This window comes from Oncorhynchus mykiss, chromosome 11, assembly GCF_057628025.1.
Source record: "Oncorhynchus mykiss isolate SJ-2025 chromosome 11, ASM5762802v1, whole genome shotgun sequence".
NCBI lineage: Eukaryota > Metazoa > Chordata > Actinopteri > Salmoniformes > Salmonidae > Oncorhynchus > Oncorhynchus mykiss.
Genome location: NC_143032.1, coordinates 26,994,576 through 27,021,397, shown reverse-complemented (window position 1 = coordinate 27,021,397; position 26,822 = coordinate 26,994,576). Strand labels below are relative to the sequence as shown.

The 26,822-nt window shown below is 41.8% G+C and overlaps 1 protein-coding gene across 2 annotated transcripts in view; it reads right to left on the bottom strand.

The window, feature by feature from the left end:
- LOC110535543 (integrin beta-1) overlaps positions 1-26,822 on the bottom strand; it is a 49,832-nt gene extending 23,010 nt beyond the window's left edge. The window contains exons 1-2 of one of the 2 annotated variants that reach the window (XM_021620606.3): positions 26,458-26,822; positions 3,339-3,405 (exon numbers count right to left, since the gene is read on the bottom strand). In XM_021620606.3, the coding sequence (XP_021476281.3) occupies positions 3,339-3,405 (67 nt within the window). In that variant the 5' untranslated portion in view covers positions 26,458-26,822. The remainder of the gene's footprint in view (positions 1-3,338; positions 3,406-26,457) is intronic. The other variant, XM_090189798.1, reaches the window with a different exon arrangement.

Here is a 26,822-nt window from a genome sequence, read left to right as displayed (position 1 = left end):
CCATGCCTCAAATAAAAGAGATCTCAGAAGGCCTAAGATAAAGAATTGTTGACTTGCATAAAGCTGGAAAGGGTTACAAAAGTATCTTTAAAAGTCAGTCTACGGTAAGACAAATTGTCTATAGATGGAAAGTTCAGCACTGTTGCTACTCTCCCTAGGAGTGGCTGTCCTGCAAAGATGACTGCAAGAGCACAGTGCAGAATGCTCAATGAGGTTAAGAAGAATCCTAGAGTGTCAGCTAAAGACTTACAGAAATCTCTGGAAGATGCTAACGTCTCTGTTGACGAGTCTACAATACGTTAAACACTAAACAAGAATGGTGTTCATGGGAGGACACCATGGAAGAAGCCACTGCTGTTCAAAGAAAATACATTGCTGCACGTCTGAAGTTCGCAAAAGAGCTCCTGGATGTTCCAGAGGTACTGGCAAAATATTCTGTGGACAGATGAAACTAAAGTTGTGTTTTTTGGAAGGAACACACAACACTATGTGTGGAGGAAAAAAAAGGAACAGCACACCAACATCAAAACCTCATCCCAACTGTAAACTATGGTAGAGGGAGCATCATGGTTTGGGGCGGCTTTGCTGCCTCAGGACCTGGACAGCTTGCTATCGTCGACTGAAAAATGAATTCCCAAGTTAATCAAGACATTTTGCATTGAAGCTCAACAGAAGTTAGGTGATGCAACAGGACAACAACCCAAAAGACAGAAGTAAATCAACAACAGAATGGCTTCAACAGAAGAAAAAACTCATTCAGGAGTGGCCCGGTAATTTCTGACCCCAACCCGATTGAGATACTGTGTCATGACATAAAGAGAGCAGTTCACACCAGAAATCCCAAGAATATTGTGGAACTGAAACAGTTTTGTAAAGAGGAATCGTCCAAAATTTCTCCTAACTGTTGTGGAGGTCTGATCTGCAACTATAGAAAATGTTTGGTTGAGGTTATTGCTGCCAAAGGAGGGTCAACCTGTTATTAAATCCAAGGGTTCACATTCTTTTACCAACCTGCAATGTGAATGTACAGCGTGTTCAATAAAGACATGAAAAATGTGAATTGTTTGTGTGTTATTAGTTTAAGCAGACTGTGTTTGTCTATAGTTGTGACTTAAATGAAGATCATATATAATTCTATGACCAATTTATGCAGAAATCCAGGTAATTCTAAAGGGTTCACATACTTTCTCTTCCCATTGAATATGCTACGCGGTGTCAGTGGAAGGCCCAAATAATTGTCAAAGACTCCAGTCACCCAAGTCATAAACTGTTTTCTCTGCTACCGCACAGCAAGCGGTACCGGAGTGCCAAGTCTAGGACCAAAAGGCTCCTTAACAGCTTCTAGCCCCAAGCCAGAAGACCGCTGAACAATTAATCAAACGGCCACCCGGACTATTTACATTGACACCCCCCCATTAGTTTTTTACACTGCTACTACCCGCTACGTCTTATCTATGCATAGTCACTTTACCCCTACCTATATATACAAATGACCTCGACTAACCTGTTCCTCCGCACATTGACTCGGTACTGGTATCCCTTGTATATAGCCTCGTTATTGATATTTTATTGTGTTACATTTTATTATTTTTTACTTTAGTTTATTTGGTAAATATTTTCTGAACGCTTTCTTTAACTGCACTGTTTGTTAAGGGCTTGTAAGTACGCATTTCACAGCATTGCACCTGTTGTATTCGGTGAATGTGACAAATAACGTTTGATTTGAAGGCAGGGTTCATCAAATAGTTCAGCATTGGGCCGATTTTATTTTTGAGAGGATGATCAGAGGGCCGGAACATATTTAAAAATCATTTTTATACTGCAAATTGACTGCAAGAAGCCAAAACTGATATAATATTTTACTAAAACTTAATCATTTCAAACCTTGCTTACATTTGTATACGATTACATAGTGCCTTCGGAAAGTATTCCGACCCCTTAACTTTTTCAACATTTACGTTACAGCCTTATTCTAAAATGGATTCAAAAAAAGAAAATCATCTACACACAATACCCTATAATGACAAAGTGAAAACATGTTCGTAGAAATGTTAGCAAATCTATTACAAATAAAAAAACAGAAATACCTTACTTACATAAGTATTCAGACCCTTTGCCACGAGACTCGAAATTAAGCTCAGGTGCATCCTGTTTCCATTGAACATCCTTGAGATGTTTCTACAACTTGATTGGAGTCCATCTGTGGTAAATTCAATTGATTGGACATGATTCGGAAAGGAACACACTTGTCTATATAAGGTCCCACAGTTGAGAGTGCATGTCAGAGCAATATGTAAATGACCTTATGTAAATATAATATATATTATTTTACTTTGAATAAATTAGCAAAAATGTATAAAAACATGTTTTTGCTTTGTCATTATGGGGTATTGTGTGTAGATAAATGAGGGAAAAAACGATTTAATCAATTTGAAAGTAAAGCTGTAATCTAAAAATGTGGGAAAAGTCAAGGGATCTGAATACTTTCGAAAGGCACTGTATATCTCTCTATAATTTATCTTTGTGCAGCATACAATTAATCAATCAATCCCTCAATGTACATGCAAAAACACAGATATTAATTATATATTTTTTTGTATCTACCTGCAGTAGAGCATGCTGGGAAAAAAGTACATTTGTTATCATAACTTAAAATATTTAGTTGATGTGACTTCCCATTGTCCTCCACGATGAAATCGGGGAGGGAACTGTGGATCTGTCTGCGTCTGTTCGTTCGTACGTCATACTCGATATCTCAGACAGCACTGGTGACAAAACTTGGGTGAATGATGTGTCTTGCCATAGAAATACGGCATTTACAAAATTACACCGATTGGCCCAAGGCGGGAGCTATAGTAATTAACAGAAATTTGTTAGTCACACACAATCTCAATTTGCTCAAAGTGGGGTGCTGTATCATTCATGGGGGATGACACGTTTACTGTTGCCTTGTTTAGTTGAGTCAGGACAACTTAAACATTTTCAAGAAATAATGACTTTTCATTGACTTTGAGATCAACTTACTTGAAGTATTTGAGTAAAAATGTATTGGGGTTTACAGTGTAGGTGGAGCTGCTTCTTCTGGCTAATGACATTACATTACAGCAGCATGCTCAGTTGGGGTCGGCTCACCCTTACGGGACATCAGGCAGTTAATCACTATTCTGTACATTTATGATGCGGTTTAGTAGAAATATATTATGATTAGATGATGTACTGTGTAGTCAGTGTACAGATACAGAATACTGGTGTTACTGTTGAGGGTTGATTTGGTCTAACAAGGTGGAAGTTACAGTAAGTAAATCAGAAACTTGAGATAAGATGGAGAATAATCTCACCTTGCTGAGCACTGCTGTAACAAATGACTCCTAACAACGTTGAAATCAGAAGTAGTTTCAGGTCCATCTGAAAAAAAGAACATGTGTGAAGATACAGTAAAGGTGGAGGTGAATACTGTGTTTTTGTTTACATTTCAGTACCACAGAAGGCATTTGGTTTTGTGAATGTATTTACATTTGTAGTACCATAGAATGCATGAGGCTTGGCGATCTAATGCATACATTATTCCTTCCCTTGACAAAAAGGACCAGTTAACTGATATTGTCATGCTTCCGCCCTAGAGACTTTTATATGTCTTATAATTTCATGATTGTGTCCCTTTAAAAGAGGTGTGTTTTCTGCAGTCCTTTGTAGAAACTTGAATTGTTTGCTGTGTGTGTTTGAGTGCGTTTGAGACTTGGCGTTTGTTGTTTTTTCAAGTGTACTGTGATAATGTGGCTACCGTATCTCAGTAAAATATTATGTTTATCCTTAACCACTGATTCCTTGTCTGGTCTCTTCTCTGCACCTGGGTCCAACCTTACCACGTCACAGCAAGTTTCTGCCACAACATGGACCCAGCAGAGATCCCCCAGATCTGGAAAGTGGTAGCTCACCAAGGAGCACTGTCAGGACGGCAGCAAGAACAGCTCTCCCATATCTCCGGGACACTTCGGGCACTTGCTGAGTCCCTCCAACCATGGCATGCCCCCACCCCAGGAGGAGCCAATGCCCAGTGTTACAGATGTTGCCTGGTGGTTACTCCAGGGAACCTGCACTGGGAACCCAGGACGCCAGACCCCGAGCGGTATAACGGCCACCCGGGAGGATGCAAGGGGTTCCTCACACAGTGTTCTCTGGTGTTCGAGCCACAGTCCTCCTCGTTCCAAACCGATCGGGCCATGATCGCCTATATCATCTCTCTACTCTCGGGCAAGGCCCTGGCGTGGGCAACGGCAGCGTGGCAACAGCAGCCACCATCTTGCAGATCCATTAGGAGCCTTCACTGCCAAGCTGCGACGAGTCTTTAACCAACAAGTCGGCAGACAAGAAGCGGCCAGCCGACTGTTCAACATTCGCTAATTGGCCAGACCAGTGGCTGACTTCGCAATTGAGTTTCACACCCTCGCCAGCGAGAGTGGGTGGAATACTGAGGCACTGGTTACCGCTTTCCACCAGGGTCTGTCTAACTCCATCAGAGATGAACTGGCCGCTCGGGAACTGGGAGAGAACCTTGAGTAATCAGGTTTGACAACAGCGCCCTTTTGACACCACTCCAGCATTCCGGTTTCCTGAGCTCCCAAAGCCCACTGAGCCCAGCATAAAGGATCCCATGCAGCTGGGTCGCACACGTCTGAGTCCACAGGAGCGTGCCAGTCAAATGAGTGAAGGCCGCTGTCTCTGCCATCTCCGTGCTACCTGCCCAGAGCTGACAGGAAACATCCGGGCTCGCCAGGACAGGGGGAGACCCTGACGAGCAGTGCAGTTACCTCCCAGCTAACCAGTCACCATCTGTTACTACCCGCAACCCTCCACTAGGACAACCATCAGCACAAGACTAATAGTGTTTCAATCGGTGACGTCACTCGCTCTGAAACCCTGAGTAGTTGTTCCACTTGCTCTCGAAGGGCCGCGGCTTTGGTGGAGCGATGGGTAACGATGCCTCGAGGGTGGCTGTTGTCTGTGCAGAGGGTCCCTGGTTCGAGCCCAGGTAGGGGCAAGGAAAGGGGCGGAAGCAAAACTGTTACACGGGCACCATTTGAATCCGGAGAATAATCTCCTCTTTGTAATTATGTAAGTACGGGCAGCGAGCTCGTTTATCATCGATCGGTAGACCAGAAATGGTCTAAAAATAATAATTCTCCATACTTTTTCATTACGTGGACATAAGCACAGTTGACACCATCGAGGCGTGGATGTTTACTTTCTACACAAGTAGTTTGTTTCCAGTTTTTTCCGACGAACAGATTGTAGTGGTAAAATAAAAAGGGATACATTTTTTTATGGAATTTTAAGCATCATTCCAGTCAAAACAGAACGTTCGATTCCATCAATTTGCTTTGGGCTCGTAATAGTGTTCCAGTTTAGCCAACGTTCTTTTAAGCCGTTTTTCAGCCTTGGGTGAATTTGAACTAGTTCTATTGTCCAGCCTATAGATAGCCAGAGCGAATTTACAAAAGCACCCGAATGTCCATTGAGAGAGCACAACGACTACCATTTAGCTAAGCTAAGAAAGATGAGAATAATCAAGTCAATATATTTTGGGTAGTTAGATAGCCTATAGTTAATATACTGCCAAGTTTGCTGTATAACTACTCACGTTAGGTAGCTAGCTAACATACCGGTTCTGAAAGCTTAATGATATGCTATGTGGTTCGTAAAGGACAGTGTAGCTAACAAATTGTCAGCCAACATAAAACTTGTAAAGGCAACTTATTTGAAAAGTCATTACTTTATTACATTGAGTAGCAAGCTACCCATCTGGTCTGTGATAGGGGGGGGGGGGGGGGGGGGGTTTCACACCTAGCTCAGCTATTAGACGATTCTTTAGTAAAGGTTGAATAGTCTATTGTTCAGCTATTAGCCCTCATCATTCTGCTCGTGAGTGGCTCTCTTGTGGGTGTGCTGGCAGGATATGGCAGTATCTTCGGTTGTGTGTCAAGAATTCTGCATACAGTAGCACGTTTATATGAAGGTATGGTTATTCACAGGCAAATTATTATATGCTATGGAGGTACATTTGTTTCTTTTTGTCGAGTAAAACTTATTTTTTAATTAAAAATAATTGTTCTGAAAGCAACTTTTTTTTTTTCCCGACAAAGGAAGTCAAAGCGGGCACTCGAAAATGGTCGAAACTGTAGATATTGCCAGATGTTCACTGTCCGAGGAACAGGCCGTGGAAGCTTTATTGCTGGCAAAAGTATCCATAACCAGAGGTAATTAAAGTGTTCTGTGTTTTTCTCCATCTATGCCTGTCTTGTTGTACATGGAACCTGTCTTACATGCATTTAATTAATAGACCTTTAAGTTGTCAGCTGCTAATTTTCAGATTTACACCACATGAACACAGCCATTTTCACTGGACTCTGTTGCTGCCAAGTCATGATTTCCCTGGGGGTTAGCCTTGCAATAACCAAGTGCTGAGACACACAGCCCCCTATATTTAAATGTTTCAGGTACACTCCAATAGGTGTCTGCGTCACATACAGTATCTTCTATTGTTTATCCGCATGTGTTTGTTTTTCAGCATAAAGTACTCTGTAGCCACTTAGTGTGGACACCAGATGAGACCACACACAATAACAGCCTCTCTTCTTCACTTCATCCTTCTCCCTAAATCCTTTAGGTTATATGAGCTGTTTTGGTGAACCCCTTTTGCATCTGAACAGGCTGGCAGAGGGCACATCATGATCATAGGTGAGATGTCACTTGGTCGGGTCAACAGGAAGTATTAAAGATGCTTTACATTGAAATAAGAATAAATTAAAATAAAAGGGGCTTAATCATGCTCTCTCTGTCACTCGTCTGCAGGTATGTTTTGATGTGAGAGAGGAAGCCAGTCCCGTCATCGCCACCTCACCTGCTCTTAAGATAACCTTCGGGCCAACAGGGGTCCCACGGTTGGTTAGGAGACACCACAATTTTGATGAACTGAGAGAATATTAGGGTAGCACTGTAATTCATGAATCCTATGCTGTCTGCTGCTGTTCTTACCTTTCCCTTTCTGTCTTCTACACCTCTCTCCCCACCTTGACGGTCTTCCTCATTTTATAATGCACACCATATGTGCATTGAAGTACAGATTGAACTTGTATTTATAATATTACAATTATCATAATAATGTATTTATAACACCTGGATAATGAACTTTTTCAATAAAGCGTTTCACATTCTCCACTGGTTGAAATGAAGTATCTCATTGTAATACAATCTATCCTGTGTCCTCAGATTCTAACAGATGGCGTTAGATATGAGTTTTTCTGTATATATATGAATTACAAATCAATCATGTTTCTAGTCTATTGTATAGTTAATGTGTAATCATTGACGTCCCAGGAGCAGGAGTGTTAAACACTATATAATTGTAATGCAGGCACAGCATCATTCAAATAATGGAGTTTGATGACTGAAAAAGAATGTCTGAGATTCATACCTGAATCGCACCTTTACTTGCCAAGGAAGAGTACATGATCAGTGAATATATTCAATGTACAGGCTACAATGTGGGAATCTCATGTGTGGTAATATCTACAGTACGTGTGTGTATATAGGAGTTGCATCCTTGACACAAAGTCATTATATTCTACTCTATCATAGGCTTCATTAATATCATTCAGATTTGACGTTGATACGACTATGATAGCTGAGGTTCATAGATGGGCATACAGTTTTATCTTCCACTACACAATAAGAAAGTAAATAGTTAGCTCTGTTACTTCAGCTGCATTGCAAGGAAAGCTGACACAATTGTACATTCAATTTGCAGTAAATGCTTTAGCTAGTTAGATTGTTAACATCCACTGTTTCACAAAACAACAGCTTTTTTTTTTAAAACATTTATTTAACTAGGCAAGTCAGTCAAGAACAAATTCTTATTTTCAATGACGGCCTAGGAACAGTGGGTTAACTGCCTGTTCAGGGGCAGAACGACAGATTTGTACCTTGTCAGCACGGGGGCTTGAACTTGCAACCTTCTACTAGTCCAACACTCTAACCACTAGGCTACCCTGCTGCCCCAGGAGTGCCGGTTCTCAGGAGTCCCTAAAAGAAACATGAATTACAAATTCATTCTCCTAACGCTAGCTGGCTGGCTTGCTAAATAGCAATTTTCATAAATGAACTCTGACCAAAAAACATGCATTAAGTTTGTCTCTACGTTAACTAACATATTCCTCAATTGTACATTTTTTGATGAACTCATTATGACAACTTACATCTGGTTCCACCGTAATGTTTTCTTGTCCATCTTTGTAGAACGCTACAAGGCAAGGGTGGCTCGTGTCAAAGTTCGTCATTGGAACCACTCTGATTGGTCATGTAAAAACCTTGGGACCCAAATGCATAATGAGTGCTCTAACGCCCCCTTGTGGTGGTCTGGAGTAATGAAGCCATGACGCTGGGTACTTCTAAGTCCCATGGTGCAAGCTCACAACTTTTAAAGGAGGAACCAATGTAGGGTAATCCTGGCTAGCGCTACTCATCTAAATTAACTGGGCATCCAGGGGTTAATCGGACACTGGAGTTCCTGAGGCAGAAATTCTGGTGGCCCAACATGATGGAGGATATGAGATCCTTTGTTGCAGCCTGTTCCATCTGTTCTTAAAGCAAATCTTCACGTCAGCGACCGGTCGGGTTGCTCCAACCATCCCCAGCCGGCCCTAGTCTCATCTGTCTGTAGACTTTATCACAGGGTTACCTCCATCTCAAGGGCTTACCACTATCCTGGTGGTCGTCGATCGGTTCTTCAAGGCAGTCCATTTCATCGCCTTACCCAAGTTGCCTTCAGCGAAGGAGACCCCTGATCTCATGATTATCCATGTCTTTCAACTACACGGACTTACCAGGACCCCCCGGTTCCTGAACAAGAGGCTGAAGCAGGGGTGCCATCAGATGAGGCGTTCATTCGATGATGTCGCCTGCTCCGCTACTGTCGTTGGTTTCTCCTGACCGCCCAAGATATTTTTTTCACCCCTTGTTTCTCCCCAATTTCGTGGTAACCAATTGGTAGTAGTTACTGTCTTGTCTCATCGCTGCAACTCCCATACAGTCTCGGGAGAGGCGAAGGTTGAGAGCCATGCGTCCTCCGAAACACAACCCTACCTAGCCTCATTGCTTCTTGACACAATGCACATCCAAACCGGAAGCCAGCCCGCACCAATGTGGGTCAGCATGCACTGTGCCTGGCCCGACACAGGAGTCGCTAGTGCGCGATTAGAAAAGGATATCCCTGCCAGCCAAACACTCCCTAACCCGGACGACGCTGGGCCCAATTGTGCGCCACCCCATGGGCCTCCCGGTCGCGGCCGGCTGCGACAGAGCCTCGGCTCGAACCCAGAATCTCTGGTGGCACAGCTAGCACTGCGATGCAGTGTCTTAGACCACTGCGCCATCTGGGAGGCACCCTAGAGACTTTTAATGGACTCAGGTGTCTCTTATTATTTCATAATTGTGTCCTTGTTAGAAGAGGTGTGTTTTTCCTTTGCAGAAGCTTGAATTGCTTACCGTGTGCGTTCGATTCCTGAGTGAGTTTGAGACTTAGTGTTGGTTGTTTTTTCAAGTGTACTGTGATCCTGCGGCTACCGTATCTCAGTAAAGTACTATGTTTATCCTTAACCACTGATTCCTCGTCTGGCCTCTTCTCTGCACCTGGGTCCAACCTTACCACATCACAGATATAGCCTTTGGGCCCAGAGTTCTTCCTGGTCAGATGGTCACATGGTCTGGACGCCTACATATTATAGATATAATCAGTAACTGTATTAACTCATGACATGGGCCATCACTCTCCTTATGGTCCCACGTAAGCTGTGGTTCTCTAATGGTCCGTTTAGCCAGGGAAGTCAGAGTGTATTTAGTCTCCCTGTCGTTAAGGAGGATTGAGCTGGGGACTGAGTGTAAAACGGAGAATGATTCATTGACCTGAGTCATCAAAGGTTGTGTGTGTGTACCGGATGGGGATCGATATACATTGCAGGAAGACTTTTGACCCTATAGAGCCTAGCTCGGCTATTTACAGGAGGGAGGTAGGGAGGGAAGGAGGGAGGGTGATGGAGAAGGAGGTAATGAGAGAGAGAGAGAGAGAGAGAGGGGAGGGGGGGGGACTGCAGGCTAGTGAAGGAAGAAGAATGCCATGTGAGAGGAGGTTGTTTTATTGAATTAGCTCCTGACTGTTATCCTGTGACACACTGAGAGTAGCAGACCTCTGCCTCCCTGCCATCAGATAGTTTATTACCTCCCATTATAACCAGGCCTTTTACAGATAGCCTGGAAAGAAATCAGCCTCAATGTTTCAACTCTATTTAATGGTACAGCTTTAACAGAAGCTGTTATCTCAGGGTAGTAAGTTGGTGGATTGAAGATATCCCTCTAATGGCTGTGCTTTGGCAAAGTGGGTGGGGTTATGGCCTGCCTGGTTGGCCCTGTCTGAGGCCATTGTAGGACGGGGTCACAGTGTCTCCCAACTCCTCCTGTCTCAGCCTCCAGTATTTATGCTGCAATAGTTTGTGTCAGGGGGCTAGGGTCAGTCTGTTATATCTGGAGTATTTCTCCTGTCTTGTCCTTTATGAATTTAAGTATGCTCCCTTTAATTCTCTCCCTCTCCCCTCCCGGAGGACCTGAGCCCTGGGACCATGCCTCAGGACAACCTGGCCTGATGACTCCTTGCTGTCCCCAGTCCACCTGGTCGTGCTGCTGATCCAGTTTCAACTGTTATGCCTGCGGCTTTGGAACCCTGACCGGTTCACCGGACGTGCTACCTTGTCCCGGGCCTGCTGTTTTTGACTCTCTCTCTACCGCACCTGCTGTCTCTAACTCTGAATGCTCGGCAATGATAATCCAACTGACAACCACTGCTAATCATCATTGAACGTTTGAACATTTTGGCCATGTACTGTTATAATCTCAACCCGGCACAGCCACCTCTCAGAGCCTGGTTCCTCTCTAGGTTTCTGCCTTTCTAGGGAGTTTTTCCTAGCCACCGTGCTTCTACATCTGCATTGCTTGCTGTTTGGGGTTTTAGGCTGGGTTTCTGTATAGCACTTTGTGACATTGGGCTTTATAAATACATTTGATTGATTGATTGATTGAAGGGACAATGCTATTATGCTGATGGAGAAGAGATAAGAACAACATCCATGACACAGTCCCTTAAGGTGGAGAAGGGGGTTGAGAGTGCACCAATGTGGAGAATTTACTAGAAACTTCCTTTCTCAGTACAACAGACCAACCCTAGCGAGTTTAGTAGGGATGCATCCTATTCCTTTGGGATGCAGACTTCAGCTGGTAGCCTACAGGACAATCCTCTGCATTGTCTCTCTACTGAGGCCATCCATCCAACACAGAACTGTTAATCACCAGCATGCTGTCCAAACATCAATGCACATGGTTAACATTAAGGATAGAAGGGCTAGTGATGAGGAAGCTCAAGAGGAATTCTCCCCCATTTTACAGTGGTGGGAAGATGTCAAATGACCAAAATATATACCCCTGGCCTGTCAATGACAGCTAACACTACACAGTTACTGCCCTGAGGGTGCTGTGCACGTCTGAATGTTGTCGCTTGTATGAGTATGTTTTGTAAAACAATATATGTAAGAAAGAGTGCTGGTGCATTCTCAGCACAGTACATGTTGAGAAAAAAGTTCTGTCAGTTAGTACTGTATGGTGTTGAGTGAAGCATTCCTTGTTACCTAGTGTGTGTGTGTGTGTCCCATCATGTTCTATATAGAGCCTAGCAGGACAGACAGCCAGTCTTCAACTCCCAGATTAGATCAGATGGACTAGGGCCTCTGACTGACTGACGGACTGACTATAATTCAGTTATTGATGAGTTGTTTTTTTGCTTTAGCTAAAAAGCTCCTGCAAAGTAGTTGTGTGAAATTCAACAACGATTTGTACAAACGGCCCTGCAAACCCTTTGTCCCAGATGGAATAAACATCTGTGATCTCTGGACAGAACCAAAACCACAGCCTCTGTTGGCCCAGCACAGAGTTCCAGGGAACCATTATGTGTGAAACTATGCCTGTAAAATGCCAGCGAGGGGTCAAGTTAGAAAAACAAAAGGGCTGCTTCTATTCTATGAAGCTTAGCAGCTGGTGACAGGAATGTTCTTCAAGTCCTCCACTGTCAGAGGGAAAGGGACTAGTGGACAGAACGATATGTAGACCAACACACTGGTACTGTCCAACCCCTTATTGAAGATGAGAACCGTACACATAACTTAAGAATTAGTATCTTCTGGCCAGATCTTTCACTGGGCAGATATGCAGCACAGGGGCCAATGGGCTGGAGGGAGGGACTGAGACTGATATGGTAACTTGACTAAACAACCAAATTTCTCAAGTATTTCCCCTTTTGGAGGGCAACATAAATCTGAGATCTTCAGTAAACCTAAACTATGTCCAAAATTAGACATAGATCACTGGTCTGTAGACAGCACAGTGCAGATTCCTTAAAACCCTCCAGGTGATAGGATATACTGTCAAACACACACACCCTGAACCCCCCCCCCCCCCCCCCCACACACACACACACACACACACCCTGAAACCCCCAACACACCCTGAAAGGGGGACCCATGCCAAATCTTTTCAGTCTCCTGAGGGGGAATAGGCTTTGTCGTGCCCTCACAACTGTTTTAGTGTGTTAGGACCATGATAGTTTGTTGGTGATGTGGACACCAAGGAACTTGAAGCTCTCAACCTGCTCCACTAAAGCCCCTTCGATGAGAATGGGGGCGTGCTCGGTCCTCCTTTTCCTGTAATCCACAATCATCTCCTTTGTCTTGATCACATTGAGGGAGAGTTTGTTGTCCTGCCACACATGGCCAGGTCTCTGACCTCCCACTTTTGTCCAGGTGGGAAAGGGCAGTGTTCAGTGCAATAGAGAATGCATTATCTGTGGATCTGTTGGGGCAGTAGGCAAATTGGAGCGGGTCTAGGGTTTCTGGGATAATGGTGTTGATGTGAGCCATGACCAGCCTTTCAAAGCACTTCATGGCTACAGACGTGAGTGCTACGGGTCGGGAGTCAATTAGGCAGGTTACCTTAGTGTTCTTGGGCACAGGGAATATGGTGGTCTGCTTGAAACATGCTGGTATTACAGACTCAGTCAGAGACAGGTTGAAAATGTCAGTGAAGACACTTGCCAGTTGGTCAGCGCATGCTCGGAGTACACGTCCTGGTAATCCATCTGGACCTGCGGACTTGTGAATGTTGACCTGTTTAAAGGTCTTACTCACATCGGCTACGGAGCGCATGATAACACAGTCATCCGGAACAGCTGATGCTCTCATGCATGCTTCAGTGTTACTTGCCTCGAAGCTAGCATAGAACGAATTTAGCTTGTCTGTAGGCTCGTGTCACTGGGAAGCTCTGCCTGTTGGATGGTTCGTCGGAGGGCATCCCACTCCATGAAATCGGCAGCTCTAGTCTTTAGCTCAGTGCGAATGTTGCCTGTAATCCATGGCTTCTGGTTGGGGTATGTATGTACAGTCACTGTGCGGATGACGTCATCGATGCACTTATTGATGAAGCCAGTGACGGATGTGGTGCACTTCTCAATGCCATTGGAAGAACCCTGGAACATATTCCAGTCTGTGCTAGCAAAACAGTCCTGTACCTTAGCATCTGCTTCATCTGACCAAGTCACTGGTGCTTCCTGCTTTAGTTTTTGCTTGTAATGATTTGACAAATGGAGTGCGAGGGAGAGCTTTATACGTGTCTCTGTGTGTGGAGTAAAGGTAGTCCAGATTTTTTTCCCCCTCTGGTTGCACATGTGACATGCTGGCAGAAATTAGGTCAAACGGATTTGAGTTTCCCTGCATTAATGTCCCCGGCCACTAGGAATGCCACCTCTGGATGAGCGTTTTCCTGTTTGCTTATGTAAATAGTGTGGTCTACAGCTTATCATGAGATACTCTACTTCAGGCGAGCAAAACCTCAAGACTTACTTAGATTTTGTGCACCAGTTGTTGTTTATAAATATACATAGACGTAGACCGTCACCCCTCGTCTTACCAGAGGCCGCTGTTCTATCCCGTCAAAAAAGTTTAAACCCGCCTGCTGTATGCTATTCATGTCGTTGTTCAGCCACGACCTGGTGAAACGTAACATATTACAGTTTTTAATGTCCCATTGGTAGGATATATGTCTATTTTATTATTGATTGATTGTACGTTGGCTAGTAGGACCGATGGTAAAGGTAGATGACCCTCTCGGCGTCGGGTCCTTACAAGGCACCGGGCCTTCGTCCTCGATACCTCCGTCTCTTTCTTCTGCAAATGACGCCTTGTCCGACTCATTGAAGAAATAGTATTCCTCCAGTACGACATATTGTGAGCAATATGTTACATTGAGGAGCAATAAAATCACAGAATTGAATACATACATATCATATTGCCTCCGTACTCAACTGGCGGACCACGGAACGGATCCAGAACGGGGTCAATACGGACCAGAAAAATTCTAAATATCATATAAACACACAAGACATGAAAGAATGCATAGAAATGCAGGAAAATTGCTCTGAAACGGCAACATTTAATCTCTATCAACAAGAGGGGTGTGAACAGTTTGGGGGAGCATGGGTTGTGAGGTGGGGGTTTATTACCACGCCAATAAATGACATTATCCATCCGGACCTTTGCCACCTAGAAAAATTGTGTGACCGGACCTTCTCAAATAGTTCTAGAGTACCTCTGTCATATCGTGATAATCTTGTATCGTGAGGTCCCTGTCAATGATAACCACCCATTTCCTTCTAAAAATACACAGCCCACTCTGACCACTCTCCCTGTTATTTTTATTGAGCTGCCCTCTTGGCCCGATCGCCATTATAAAGAGGTCTTCTGACCTCAATAGGACTTCCTGAATACATAAAGGTTAAATAAATAAAAATGCAGACCAACTGTGTATAAAATCAGATGGGTTAAACACAATCTCTTCCTGTCTAGTGTAGATTGTTAAAACGGCTGAGCATCAGATTCAGATTGAGTTGCACTCGCAGGTCTTAGTCACAACTGAGTGAATGGCTTTATTTATTTAGGGGCTTCCTTCCTTTAGAAATATCTACATGTCAGCAAATACTTCCTAGCAGCAGCAGCAACAGTAACATTACAATCACAAACGCTAAGCTAGCTGCTTTTCTGGGTAAAACAGAGAGAGAGAACTTGGCAGTACTCCACTATGACAGTGCTCCAGAAAGAGAGAGAGAGATTATGTCCCAAATGGCACCCTATTCCCTATATAGTGGTCAAAAGTAGTGCACTATATAGGGAATAGAGGGCAATTTGGGAAGCGTATAGAGACTCGGGTTGTGCTTTCCTCATTCTCCTGTTGTGACAATAGAGAATGGAAAAGGAAAAACACTCTGGTTTACTACAGTCGCAGACCCCTGACAAACAGGAAATACATCTCAACTGAAATGATGCTGAAATATAAATCAGTTGCAAGATAAGTAATCTCTCTCCCTCCCCTTTCTTGCTCTATTTATGAATCACTCTCTCAATTCATGAATCACTCTCTCAATTCAATTTCAATTCAATTCAATTCCAATTCAATTTAAGGGCATTATTGGCATGGGAAACATGTTTACATTGTCAAAGCAAGGGAAATAGATAATAGACAATACATTTTTTACTGTAAATATCACACTTACAAAAGTTCCAAAAGAATAAAAAATAAAATAATTTTAAAATGTCAAATGTCATTATGTATATGTACAGTGTTAATGATGTACAAAAGGGAAAATAAATAAACAAATATAGGTTAGGCCCTTTTCTTGTGGCAACAGGTCACAAATCTTGCTGCTGTGATGGCACACTGTGGTATTTCACCCAGTAGATATGGGAGTTTATCAAAATTGGGTTTGTTTTCTAATTCTTTGTGGATCTGTATAATCTGAGGGAAATCTGTGTCTCTAATATGGTCATACATTTGGCAGGAGGTGAGGAAGTGCAGCTCAATTTCCACCTCATTTTGTGGGCCGTGTGCACATAGCCTGTCTTCTCTTGAGAGTCAAGTCTGCCTATGGCGGCCTTTCTTAATAGCAAGGCTATGCTCACTGAGTCTGTACATAGTCAAAGCTTTCCTTAAGTCCCCCCCCCCCTACTCATGAGTCAGGTTTAAAGCACAACCATGATATCATATATCATATATTCTCAAATATGGGGTGAGTGTGAAACATGGCTGTCACTGTGTTGAAAACTAACTATTTCTGACTCATCCACATGGTTAACACTCAGATAATAATCAACAGTCTCACAGACTAGGCCTATGAGCATTATTCAGGCAAGGGGGAAGAGAGAGACATTTAATATGAATCTTAGCTAACGGCCACCAATCACTTCCATACAAAATATTTCCTGTTGCACACGACCCCAGATTCACCCGATGAACAGCTGGGCTATGATATTAATGAGTTCAGCTGCACTGAGAGATAAAATAGGGGAGATGAATACTATAAGCCTAGGGGCTTGCTCTCTGAGCTGGAGTTCAGATATGCAGCAGCAGCGGTAGTCAGACCTGGGTTCAAATACTACTTGAAATTAATTAAATACTATTCTATTGGTTAATTAAGCCAGGCAAGCTCAGTCAAGCATGTTAAAAATGATTTCAAATAGTATTTGAACCCAGGTCTGGCAGGAGTACAGTGAGTCGTATCCCTAAGCGTTGGTTTGCTGAGTTGGCCCTTCCTTTGTTGGAACACAGGAAGCTCATCTCAATCACACAGGAAGCCAGCCGGCGTGCTGCCTGGAAACGGGCCAAATCCCCCTTTAAGGCCGGCGCATAACGTGGAGACACAACTGCAGGGAGGCCAGCCTCTGTGGACGCTGGAGAGGAGAGTAGCAATCCAGGGAAGCTAGTACACACACACGCACACTCACACAAAGCTTTAGGGTGGAGAGGAGAAAGCCTCAGTAGTGGCTGAGTAGCAGACACAGCCAACAGCCTCTGTGGAAGCTGCATAGAGACTGCAGGGGAGATGACTCCTATGGTAATCAACACCATAAGAGTTAACAGCTATGTTTTAGGGTTATAGGAGAGAGAGCCTCCGGAGGAAGGGAGGCCAGGGGAGCCAGTAACGCCACATGATTGTCTATGTGGATTGACTGTGTCTGACCTGCTCCTTTAAATCTATCCATCCCAAATCATTTAAGGCCTGGGAAAACACGGCAATACCGCAACAAGCATATTCAGAGATACCACAACCAAACATTGCGTATCCTTAGCTAGTAGATAATAACTTGGATAGCTAGTAGATAATAACTTGGAGAGCTAGTAGATAATAACTTGGAGAGCTAGTAGATAATAACTTGGATAGCTAGTAGATAATAACTTGTATAGCTAGTAGATAATAACTTGGATAGCTAGTAGATAATAACTTGGATAGCTAGTAGAGAACTTGGATAGCTAGTAGAAACATCACAGCGAAAAAGACGACCATTAAAACAAGTAAATATTTACAGTGAGAAGTGATTGATCAGGCTCTCAGAGCCTTGGTGTTGGAGTAGGATCAAAACAGACGCTCAGAGCTTTAACGAGGTCCCTCAGCCTGCTGTAGGAAAGTCTGCTAACTGCCCACTACCATGCTCCCAGTTGAGCTACGGACTCATTTACTAAAGCTGTCTATTACCAGTAATAACAGAAGTTCTGTGTTACGTGAGCCTTTGAGGGCAAAGATACCTTCACTAAGTGCATTGTCAAGCTGTTTTGTACAAGTATTAGGCCTACAGAACGCAGCCCATTTGAAAACTCAACTCACTCTATTAGGTCTAGGTTGAGGACTTACTGCTTGGCTTTCTCCTGACAGCTAAGTTAAAGTAGTGTTCTAATCAGCCTTGTAATGCTACAGTCATTAGCTTTATAGGGTCAGCTGTGGACACCTTTAGGCCGGTTAACGCTGTAAAATTGGCATTAGGTTGCAGGCTCAACACTTGAACAAGAGGGCCTCCATTTCTCCCTCCAACAGCAGGGTGACATCTCTGCAGGCAGCAAACAGTAAGCAGTCATTACTACACTACTTTCTCCAGGGATCGTTGGGGAAATAAATTCATTTCCATGTAAAAGGACCCTGTAAAATGTAAAAGGAGCATGTAAAAGGAGCATGTAAAATGTAAAAGGAGCATGTAAAATGTAAAAGGAGCATGTAAAAGGAGCATGTAAAATGTAAAAGGAGCATGTAAAAGGAGCATGTAAAATGTAAAAGGAGCATGTAAAAGGAGCATGTAAAAGGAGCATGTAAAATGTAAAAGGAGCATGTAAAATGTAAAAGGAGCATGTCAAATGTAAAAGGAGCATGTCAAATGTAAAAGGAGCATGTAAAATGTAAAAGGAGCATGTAAAATGTAAAAGGAGCATGTAAAAGGAGCATGTAAAATGTAAAAGGAGCATGTCAAATGTAAAAGGAGCATGTAAAAGGAGCATGTCAAATGTAAAAGGAGCATGTAAAAGGAGCATGTAAACGGAGCATGTCAAATGTAAAAGGAGCATGTAAAAGGAGCATGTCAAATGTAAAAGGAGCATGTAAAAGGAGCATGTAAAAGGAGCATGTCAAATGTAAAAGGAGCATGTAAAAGGAGCATGTCAAATGTAAAAGGAGCATGTAAAAGGAGCATGTAAAAGGAGCATGTCAAATGTAAAAGGAGCATGTAAAAGGAGCATGTCAAATGTAAAAGGAGCATGTAAAAGGAGCATGTAAAAGGAGCATGTAAAATGTAAAAGGAGCATGTAAAATGTAAAAGGAGCATGTCAAATGTAAAAGGAGCATGTCAAATGTAAAAGGAGCATGTAAAATGTAAAAGGAGCATGTAAAATGTAAAAGGAGCATGTAAAAGGAGCATGTAAAATGTAAAAGGAGCATGTCAAATGTAAAAGGAGCATGTAAAAGGAGCATGTCAAATGTAAAAGGAGCATGTAAAAGGAGCATGTAAACGGAGCATGTCAAATGTAAAAGGAGCATGTAAAAGGAGCATGTCAAATGTAAAAGGAGCATGTAAAAGGAGCATGTAAAAGGAGCATGTAAAATGTAAAAGGAGCATGTAAAAGGAGCATGTCAAATGTAAAAGGAGCATGTAAAAGGAGCATGTAAAAGGAGCATGTCAAATGTAAAAGGAGCATGTAAAAGGAGCATGTCAAATGTAAAAGGAGCATGTAAAAGGAGCATGTAAAAGGAGCATGTAAAATGTAAAAGGAGCATGTAAAATGTAAAAGGAGCATGTAAAAGGAGCATGTAAAATGTAAAAGAAGCATGTAAAAGGAGCATGTCAAATGTAAAAGGAGCATGTAAAAGGAGCATGTAAAATGTAAAAGAAGCATGTAAAAGGAGCATGTCAAATGTAAAAGGAGCATGTAAAAGGAGCATGTAAAATGTAAAAGGAGCATGTAAAAGGAGCATGTCAAATGTAAAAGGAGCATGTAAAAGGAGCATGTAAAAGGAGCATGTCAAATGTAAAAGGAGCATGTAAAAGGAGCATGTAAAAGGAGCATGTAAAATGTAAAAGGAGCATGTAAAAGGAGCATGTAAAATGTAAAAGGAGCATGTAAAATGAGCATGTCAAATGTAAAAGGAGCATGTAAAAGGAGCATGTCAAATGTAAAAGGAGCATGTAAAATGTAAAAGGAGCATGTAAAAGGAGCATGTCAAATGTAAAAGGAGCATGTAAAAGGAGCATGTCAAATGTAAAAGGAGCATGTAAAATGTAAAAGGAGCATGTAAAATGTAAAAGGAGCATGTAAAAGGAGCATGTAAAATGTAAAAGGAGCATGTAAAATGTAAAAGGAGCATGTAAAATGTAAAAGGAGCATGTAAAAGGAGCATGTCAAATGTAAAAGGAGCATGTAAAATGTAAAAGGAGCATGTAAAAGGAGCATGTAAAATGTAAAAGGAGCATGTAAAAGGAGCATGTCAAATGTAAAAGGAGCATGTAAAAGGAGCATGTAAAATGTAAAAGGAGCATGTAAAAGGAGCATGTCAAATGTAAAAGGAGCATGTAAAAGGAGCATGTCAAATGTAAAATGAGCATGTAAAAGGAGCATGTAAAATGTAAAAGGAGCATGTAAAAGGAGCATGTAAAATGTAAAAGGAGCATGTAAAAGGAGCATGTAAAAGGAGCATGTCAAATGTAAAAGGAGCATGTAAAATGAGCATGTCAAATGTAAAAGGAGCATGTAAAATGTAAAAGGAGCATGTAAAAGGAGCATGTCAAATGTAAAAGGAGCATGTAAAAGGAGCATGTAAAATGTAAAAGGAGCATGTAAAAGGAGCATGTCAAATGTAAAAGGAGCATGTCAAATGTAAAAGGAGCATGTAAAAGGAGCATGTAAAATGTAAAAGGAGCATGTAAAAGGAGCATGTCAAATGTAAAAGGAGCATGTAAAAGGAGCATGTAAAATGTAAAAGGAGCATGTAAAAGGAGCATGTCAAATGTAAAAGGAGCATGTAAAAGGAGCATGTCAAATGTAAAAGGAGCATGTAAAAGGAGCATGTCAAATGTAAAAGGAGCATGTAAAAGGAGCATGTCAAATGTAAAAGGAGCATGTCAAATGTAAAAGGAGCATGTAAAAGGAGCATGTCAAATGTAAAAGGAGCATGTAAAAGGAGCATGTAAAATGTAAAAGGAGCATGTAAAAGGAGCATGTCAAATGTAAAAGGAGCATGTAAAAGGAGCATGTCAAATGTAAAAGGAGCATGTAAAATGTAAAAGGAGAATGTAAAAGGAGCATGTAAAATGTAAAAGGAGCATGTAAAAGGAGCATGTAAAATGTAAAAGGAGCATGTAAAAGGAGCATGTCAAATGTAAAAGGAGCATGTAAAAGGAGCATGTAAAATGTAAAAGGAGCATGTAAAAGGAGCATGTCAAATGTAAAAGGAGCATGTAAAAGGAGCATGTCAAATGTAAAAGGAGCATGTAAAAGGAGCATGTCAAATGTAAAAGGAGCATGTAAAAGGAGCATGTAAAAGGAGCATGTCAAATTGGGTGTCAAATGAAGCGAAGAGTCTATATTTTTTTGAGAAGTGAAGGCATATATCAATTGTTGAACCATTTTACATCGCAAAAATTTGGAATAAGCAAAGACTTTGATTCCTGGTTAAACAGATGGAAAAGGGGTCTTAGAAAACATCTACCAGAAACATCAACACATATATTTTATTTTACCTTTATTTAACCAGGTAGGCAAGTTGAGAACAAGTTCTCATTTACAACTGTGACCTGGCCAAGATAAAGCAAAGCAGTTCGACACATACAACGACACAGAGTTACACATGGAGTAAAACAAACATACAGTCAATAATACAGTAGAAAAATAAGTCTATATACAATGTGAGCAAGTGAGGTGAGATAAGGGAGGTAAAGGCAAAAAAAAGTAAATACAGTATAGCAAATAAAACACTGGAATGGTTGATTTGCAGTGGAAGAATGTGCAAAGTAGAGATAGAAATAATGGGGTGCAAAGGAGCGAAATAAATAGATAAATACGTTAGGGAAAGAGGAGGGTCCCTGGTTCGAACCCAGATTGGGGCGAGGAGAGGGACGGGAAGCTATACTGTTACATTTAGTTCTGGATCATTATTTCTGCATTCTGTAAGTTTAACAAACATTGCCTTGTGCCTTGAAATTCCATTACCAAAAACCAACAAAGTATCTTTCAGATATTTTCTATTTTCATGAGGGAGGATAATGAAAGTTCACATAGTAACCTATCAAATAGTTATCAAATGGTGTTTTTACTGATATCAATTTTCATTATGAATTGATAAGTGATTCAAACTCGAAATGTGGTAACAAAGTGTCTACAATTGAATAGGCTACAATAGGAAATCATAGTAGTTACAAACCACAGTTGGGTTCACAATAACTTTTAACAAGGCACACATGTTAATTGAAATGCATTCCAGGTGACTAGCTTATGAAGTTGGTTGAGAAAACCCCAAGAGTGTGCAAAGCTGTCACCAAAGCAAAGGGTGGCTACTATGAAGAATCTCAAATATAAAGTATATTTCAATTTGCTTAACACTTTTTGGGTTACTCCATGATTCCATGTGTTATTTCATAGTTTTGATGTCTTCACTATTATTCTACAATGTAGAACATAGTAAAAATAAAGAAAAACCCTTGAATGAGTAGGTGTGTCCAAACTTTTGATCGGTAGTGTTTGTTACTTTCTTTTGCCGGCTGTCTTCACAGTTGCTAATAAAAACAATCATCATTGTCAGCCTCCTCAGATCATCCCAATCTACTATTTACCAACAATATAAGGAGTTTGTCCCGTTTTCAACACCAACCTCTTGTAGCATTGCAGAGGTCACCTAAACTAAGGCTGCATCCCAAATGGCACTCCTATCGGGCTCCGGTCAAAAGCAGTGCACTACATAGGGAATAGGGCACAATTTGAAAAGCCTAAACCACCCCATTCCTGTATGTGGCTTTGATGCTGTTTTTAGACCTGGATGTGGAGTTGCCATGAAATCACAAAGTGCCTCTGAGTCTGAGGGTCGAGGGGAGTGGGAGGGCAAACCTCCATATAAACTACTGAGCAGGTTTAACCAAAACCAAAAAGCAATTTCAACTTAAAGAATGACAAATCCATCCTCGAAAACAGAGACTTTTGAAAGACTGAAACTGAATCTGATATAGGCTTGACCATAGAGATCCTATAATTCAAGACTATATGTAATCCTATGTGCTAAACACAGTAATCAACGACTATAATGTTTACATAGCGTTATCTCATTCATATACAGTACCAGTCAAACGTTTGGACACACCCACTCACTGTAGAATAATAGTGAAGACATCAACACTATGAAATAGTGAAACTGGCTCTCATGAGGACCGCCACAGGTTTTGATGTCTTCACTATTATTCTACAATGTAGAAAATAGTACAAATAAAGAAAAACCTGGAATGAGTAGGTGTGCCCAAACTTTTGACTGGTACTGTACTTTGCAATAGAGCACATTTGATTCCTAACATCAGCACAAGATGATTTCATAATTAGACTGGAATAATCTTGTGATAATCAGGATGAGGTCTAATTATGAGCTCTTATTTTTCCACTCTCACACGGTTGAGGAAAGTCCTTAGGGAATTCCATGATGTGCTAGTTAGAGCAGACAGTGATTTACTGACAAACAAAACCTGATAACCACACTGTGATCATCTGTGGCCTCTCTTTGTTACGGGCTCATACTACTCCTTGTTGTGGGTCAGGGTAACATAATGGTTGTAACAGGCAGTCATTGTACTACTTGTTTTCTACACAAATCGCCCCGTTCAGTACAAACAATGTGTTTGAGTAACAGCCGATTCATCACTTCCACCACAGAGGGACAGAAGAACACATATGGTCTGTGTCAGACGTACCCCAGAACGGCAGGGTGGGGTCTCCTGTCAATCAGATGAGAAGCCAGCTCTTCAACCACTGTTATCTGGCGTTGGAGGTCACATCCATTCAGCTGGTAACTCCGCAACATAGCGTATCCCACCTACCGTCTCCTACCTCCACACACACACACACACACACACACACCTCCTCCTCTTCTCCCTCAATTAGCCCTACCCCCTTCTCCTCATCCCTCCTTCCCCTCTCCCTCCATCCCTCCCACAGCTCTATCCCCTTAATTAAACTCTAGCAACACCGAGAAGTCAGCTCGACTCGGACGCCCGTATTTACAAGGTTATTGAAAACGCACACACATTATATCTTCCCTGAGAATAAATGGATTACTTATTCTGGGGGACGACTTCTGCTGTGGATATTGGATTCTCCCTGGATATTGACATTATAAAGAGCTATTGATGTCTGCAAGCCAGACGCTACAGTGTTTGTGAGCAGACAGGATAGGTGGGCGATTGAATAAAATGACATTGACTTTATCAGGTGGGAGGGAGAGAGAGAGAGAGGGAGAGAAAGAGAGAGGCTGAGTTGTTCTTTGGGACACTCCTAGCCCTGATGTTATCTTTAGGTCATGACCCCCCCCCCCCCCCCCCCCCCCCCCGGAGCTGGAGGTTGAATGTTTGATGGGGTATGGGACTATAAAAAGTTTGGGAACTACTGATGTAGAGAATCATTGTACCGTCTAAACCGCTGTGAAATATATTTCCCATAACCAAAAATATTGAGTTTTCAGCTACTACTGTGAGTAAGTGACATGGAGAAGGGAGGGAGAGACAGCAAACAACCAGGCCGACTCACACTATAGTAGAATAATAGCTGCCATAGCTGGGTTATTCATCATCCAATATGATTACGTAGTACCTGTCCTGACTGTATCAAACTGAGAGAAGCTAGTTAAGCTAGCTAGCTAGGCTAATTGAGGCCTCATGTGCTTTCTCGTGCTACACATTTACAAACAACAACTCCATTCAGAATATTGAGTAGAAGCCTACCTGTTGGCTCTTGTTCGTTGTAACCTATCCTCTCCCCCTTTAACTTTTAATTCAATCATTTTAATTCCATCTTCCGTTGATTAGATATCTCCTATCTTTTGCCATACACGGCTGTAGCCTGCTGCCACTTTGATGACTTATGATTGGCCAACAACAAGCTACAGTTGAAGTCGGAAGTTTACATACACTTAGTTTGAAGTCATTAAAACTCGTTTTTTAACCACTCCACAAATTTATTGATAACAAACTATAGTGTTGGCAAGTCAGTAAGGACATCTACTTTGTGCATGACACAAGTCATTTTTCCAACAATTGTTTACAGACAGATTATTTCATTTATAATTCACTGTATCATAATTCCAGTGGGTCAGAAGTTTACATACACTAAGTTGACTGTGCCTTTAAACAGCTTGGAAAATTCCAGAAAATGATGTCATGGCTTTAGAAGCTACTGATAGGCTAATTGACATCATTTGAGTCAATTGGAGGTGTACTTGTGGATGTATTTCAATGACTACCTTCAATCTCAGTGCCTCTTTGCTTGACATCATGGGAAAATCATGAAAGAAATTGTCCAAGACCTCAGAAAAAAGATTCTAGACCTCCACAAGTCTGGTTCATCCTTGGGAGCAATTTCCAAACGCCTGAAAGTACCACGTTCATCTGTACAAACAATAGTACGCAAGTATAAGCACCATGGGACCACGCAGCCATCATACCGCTCAGGAAGGAGAAGCGTTGTGTTTCCTAGAGATTAACGTACTTTGGTACAAAAAGTGCAAATCAATCCCAGAACAACAGTAAAGGACCTTGTGAAGATGCTGGAGGAAACAGGTACAGAAGTATCTATATCCACAGTAAAACGAGTCCTATATTGACATAACCTGAAAGGCCACTCAGCAAGTAAGAAGCCAGTGCTCCAAAACCGCCATAAAAAAAACAGACTACGGTTTGCTACTGCACATGGGGACAAAGATCGTACTTTTTGGAGAAATGTCCTCTGGTCTGACGAAACAAAAATAGAACTGTTTGGCCATAATGACCATTGTTATGTTTGGAGGAAAAAAAGGGAGGCTTGCAAGCTGAAGAACACCATCCCAACTGTGAAGCACTGATTTTAAATGTATTTGGCTAAGCTGTATGTAAACTTCCGACTTCAACTGTACATGCGCCACTTTCCTGAAAAGCAAGAGCAGTAGCACAAATGATACAATTTATTTCTCTCTCTCTCTTAGCCATGGGCCTTCTGAGTCTTTTAGGTGATCCGAAACATTTGGCTTTGTTTGCGTAGAAGACCTTGCTCATTTGGATCCCAAACAGCTCTTTATTCAAAATGCTTAAAAATCTACATAGAACCATGAAAAAAATGTAAATCTCCAATGTAAATTTTTACCTTACCAAATGATTAGATAGCATGCAAATTACTTTTACACACTGTAAATATCACTGTGGGCCAGATTGACACGTTCTTCCCGCTGTTTATTGTTTCTGCAGTGAGGATTCACCCTCTTTAAGGAATTATTTTGTCATTTATCTGCAGAAAAAACGTTGGAGCCTAAAAGCAGTAGTAAGAGTATGCAAATCTGGGAGCCAAAGGAAATGCAATTCGGTTTTGACGTTCACCAAAAAGATCCTTTCAAAAAGAGCCATCGATCACTACTCCCGCTCTACTGCGGCAGTCGCATTCCAATGTGTATGGGTCCTTCCGGACAAGTCAGTTAAAATTATATATACCCAAGACCCATGACAATCATATCAGATCCGATCCAGACCTGTGACAATATTTATAATTCTGGATCTGGACCCGCTCATGTCCCGGGTATCAGGGTACAGGTGGATCCAGGAAGACCTCTATAGACAGGGGTGTTTTTTTTTGACACCACCACCCCCCAGTAAATGTCGAACTGTCCTTAAAATATCCATCATAAAAGTCCTTCACTCATGTGGAAAATTCATAGACTTATTGGAGAGTAAATCAATAACGGATGAAAAACAGGATTCATACAATTATTAAAATATAAATATTTACCTTATCGGCGTGATTTATTTCCGATGCAACATACGTAAATAAATGTATGCTCTTCAAAATCCCCGTTGTGATCCTCTAAACACCGTAGACACAGCAGCAATTGCTTTGTTGGTAACAGCTTTCTCCTCTGCGAAAAGTCACGGTCAATTCACTCCCCCGCGGGTCACTCCTTATTCAGTTACTTCATTGAGAAAGGGAAAAATGCTGTTTAGTTGTAAAAAAAGTGTTGGCGTATGTAATATATATATATATCAAATGTAATATATATATATATATTTAGAATATTCCCCTGGCCGCGTGAATTTATTTTTATTTTCAAAATTAGTCCGCAGGACTCTCCTCTGAAGCTAAGCCCCGCCTCCACA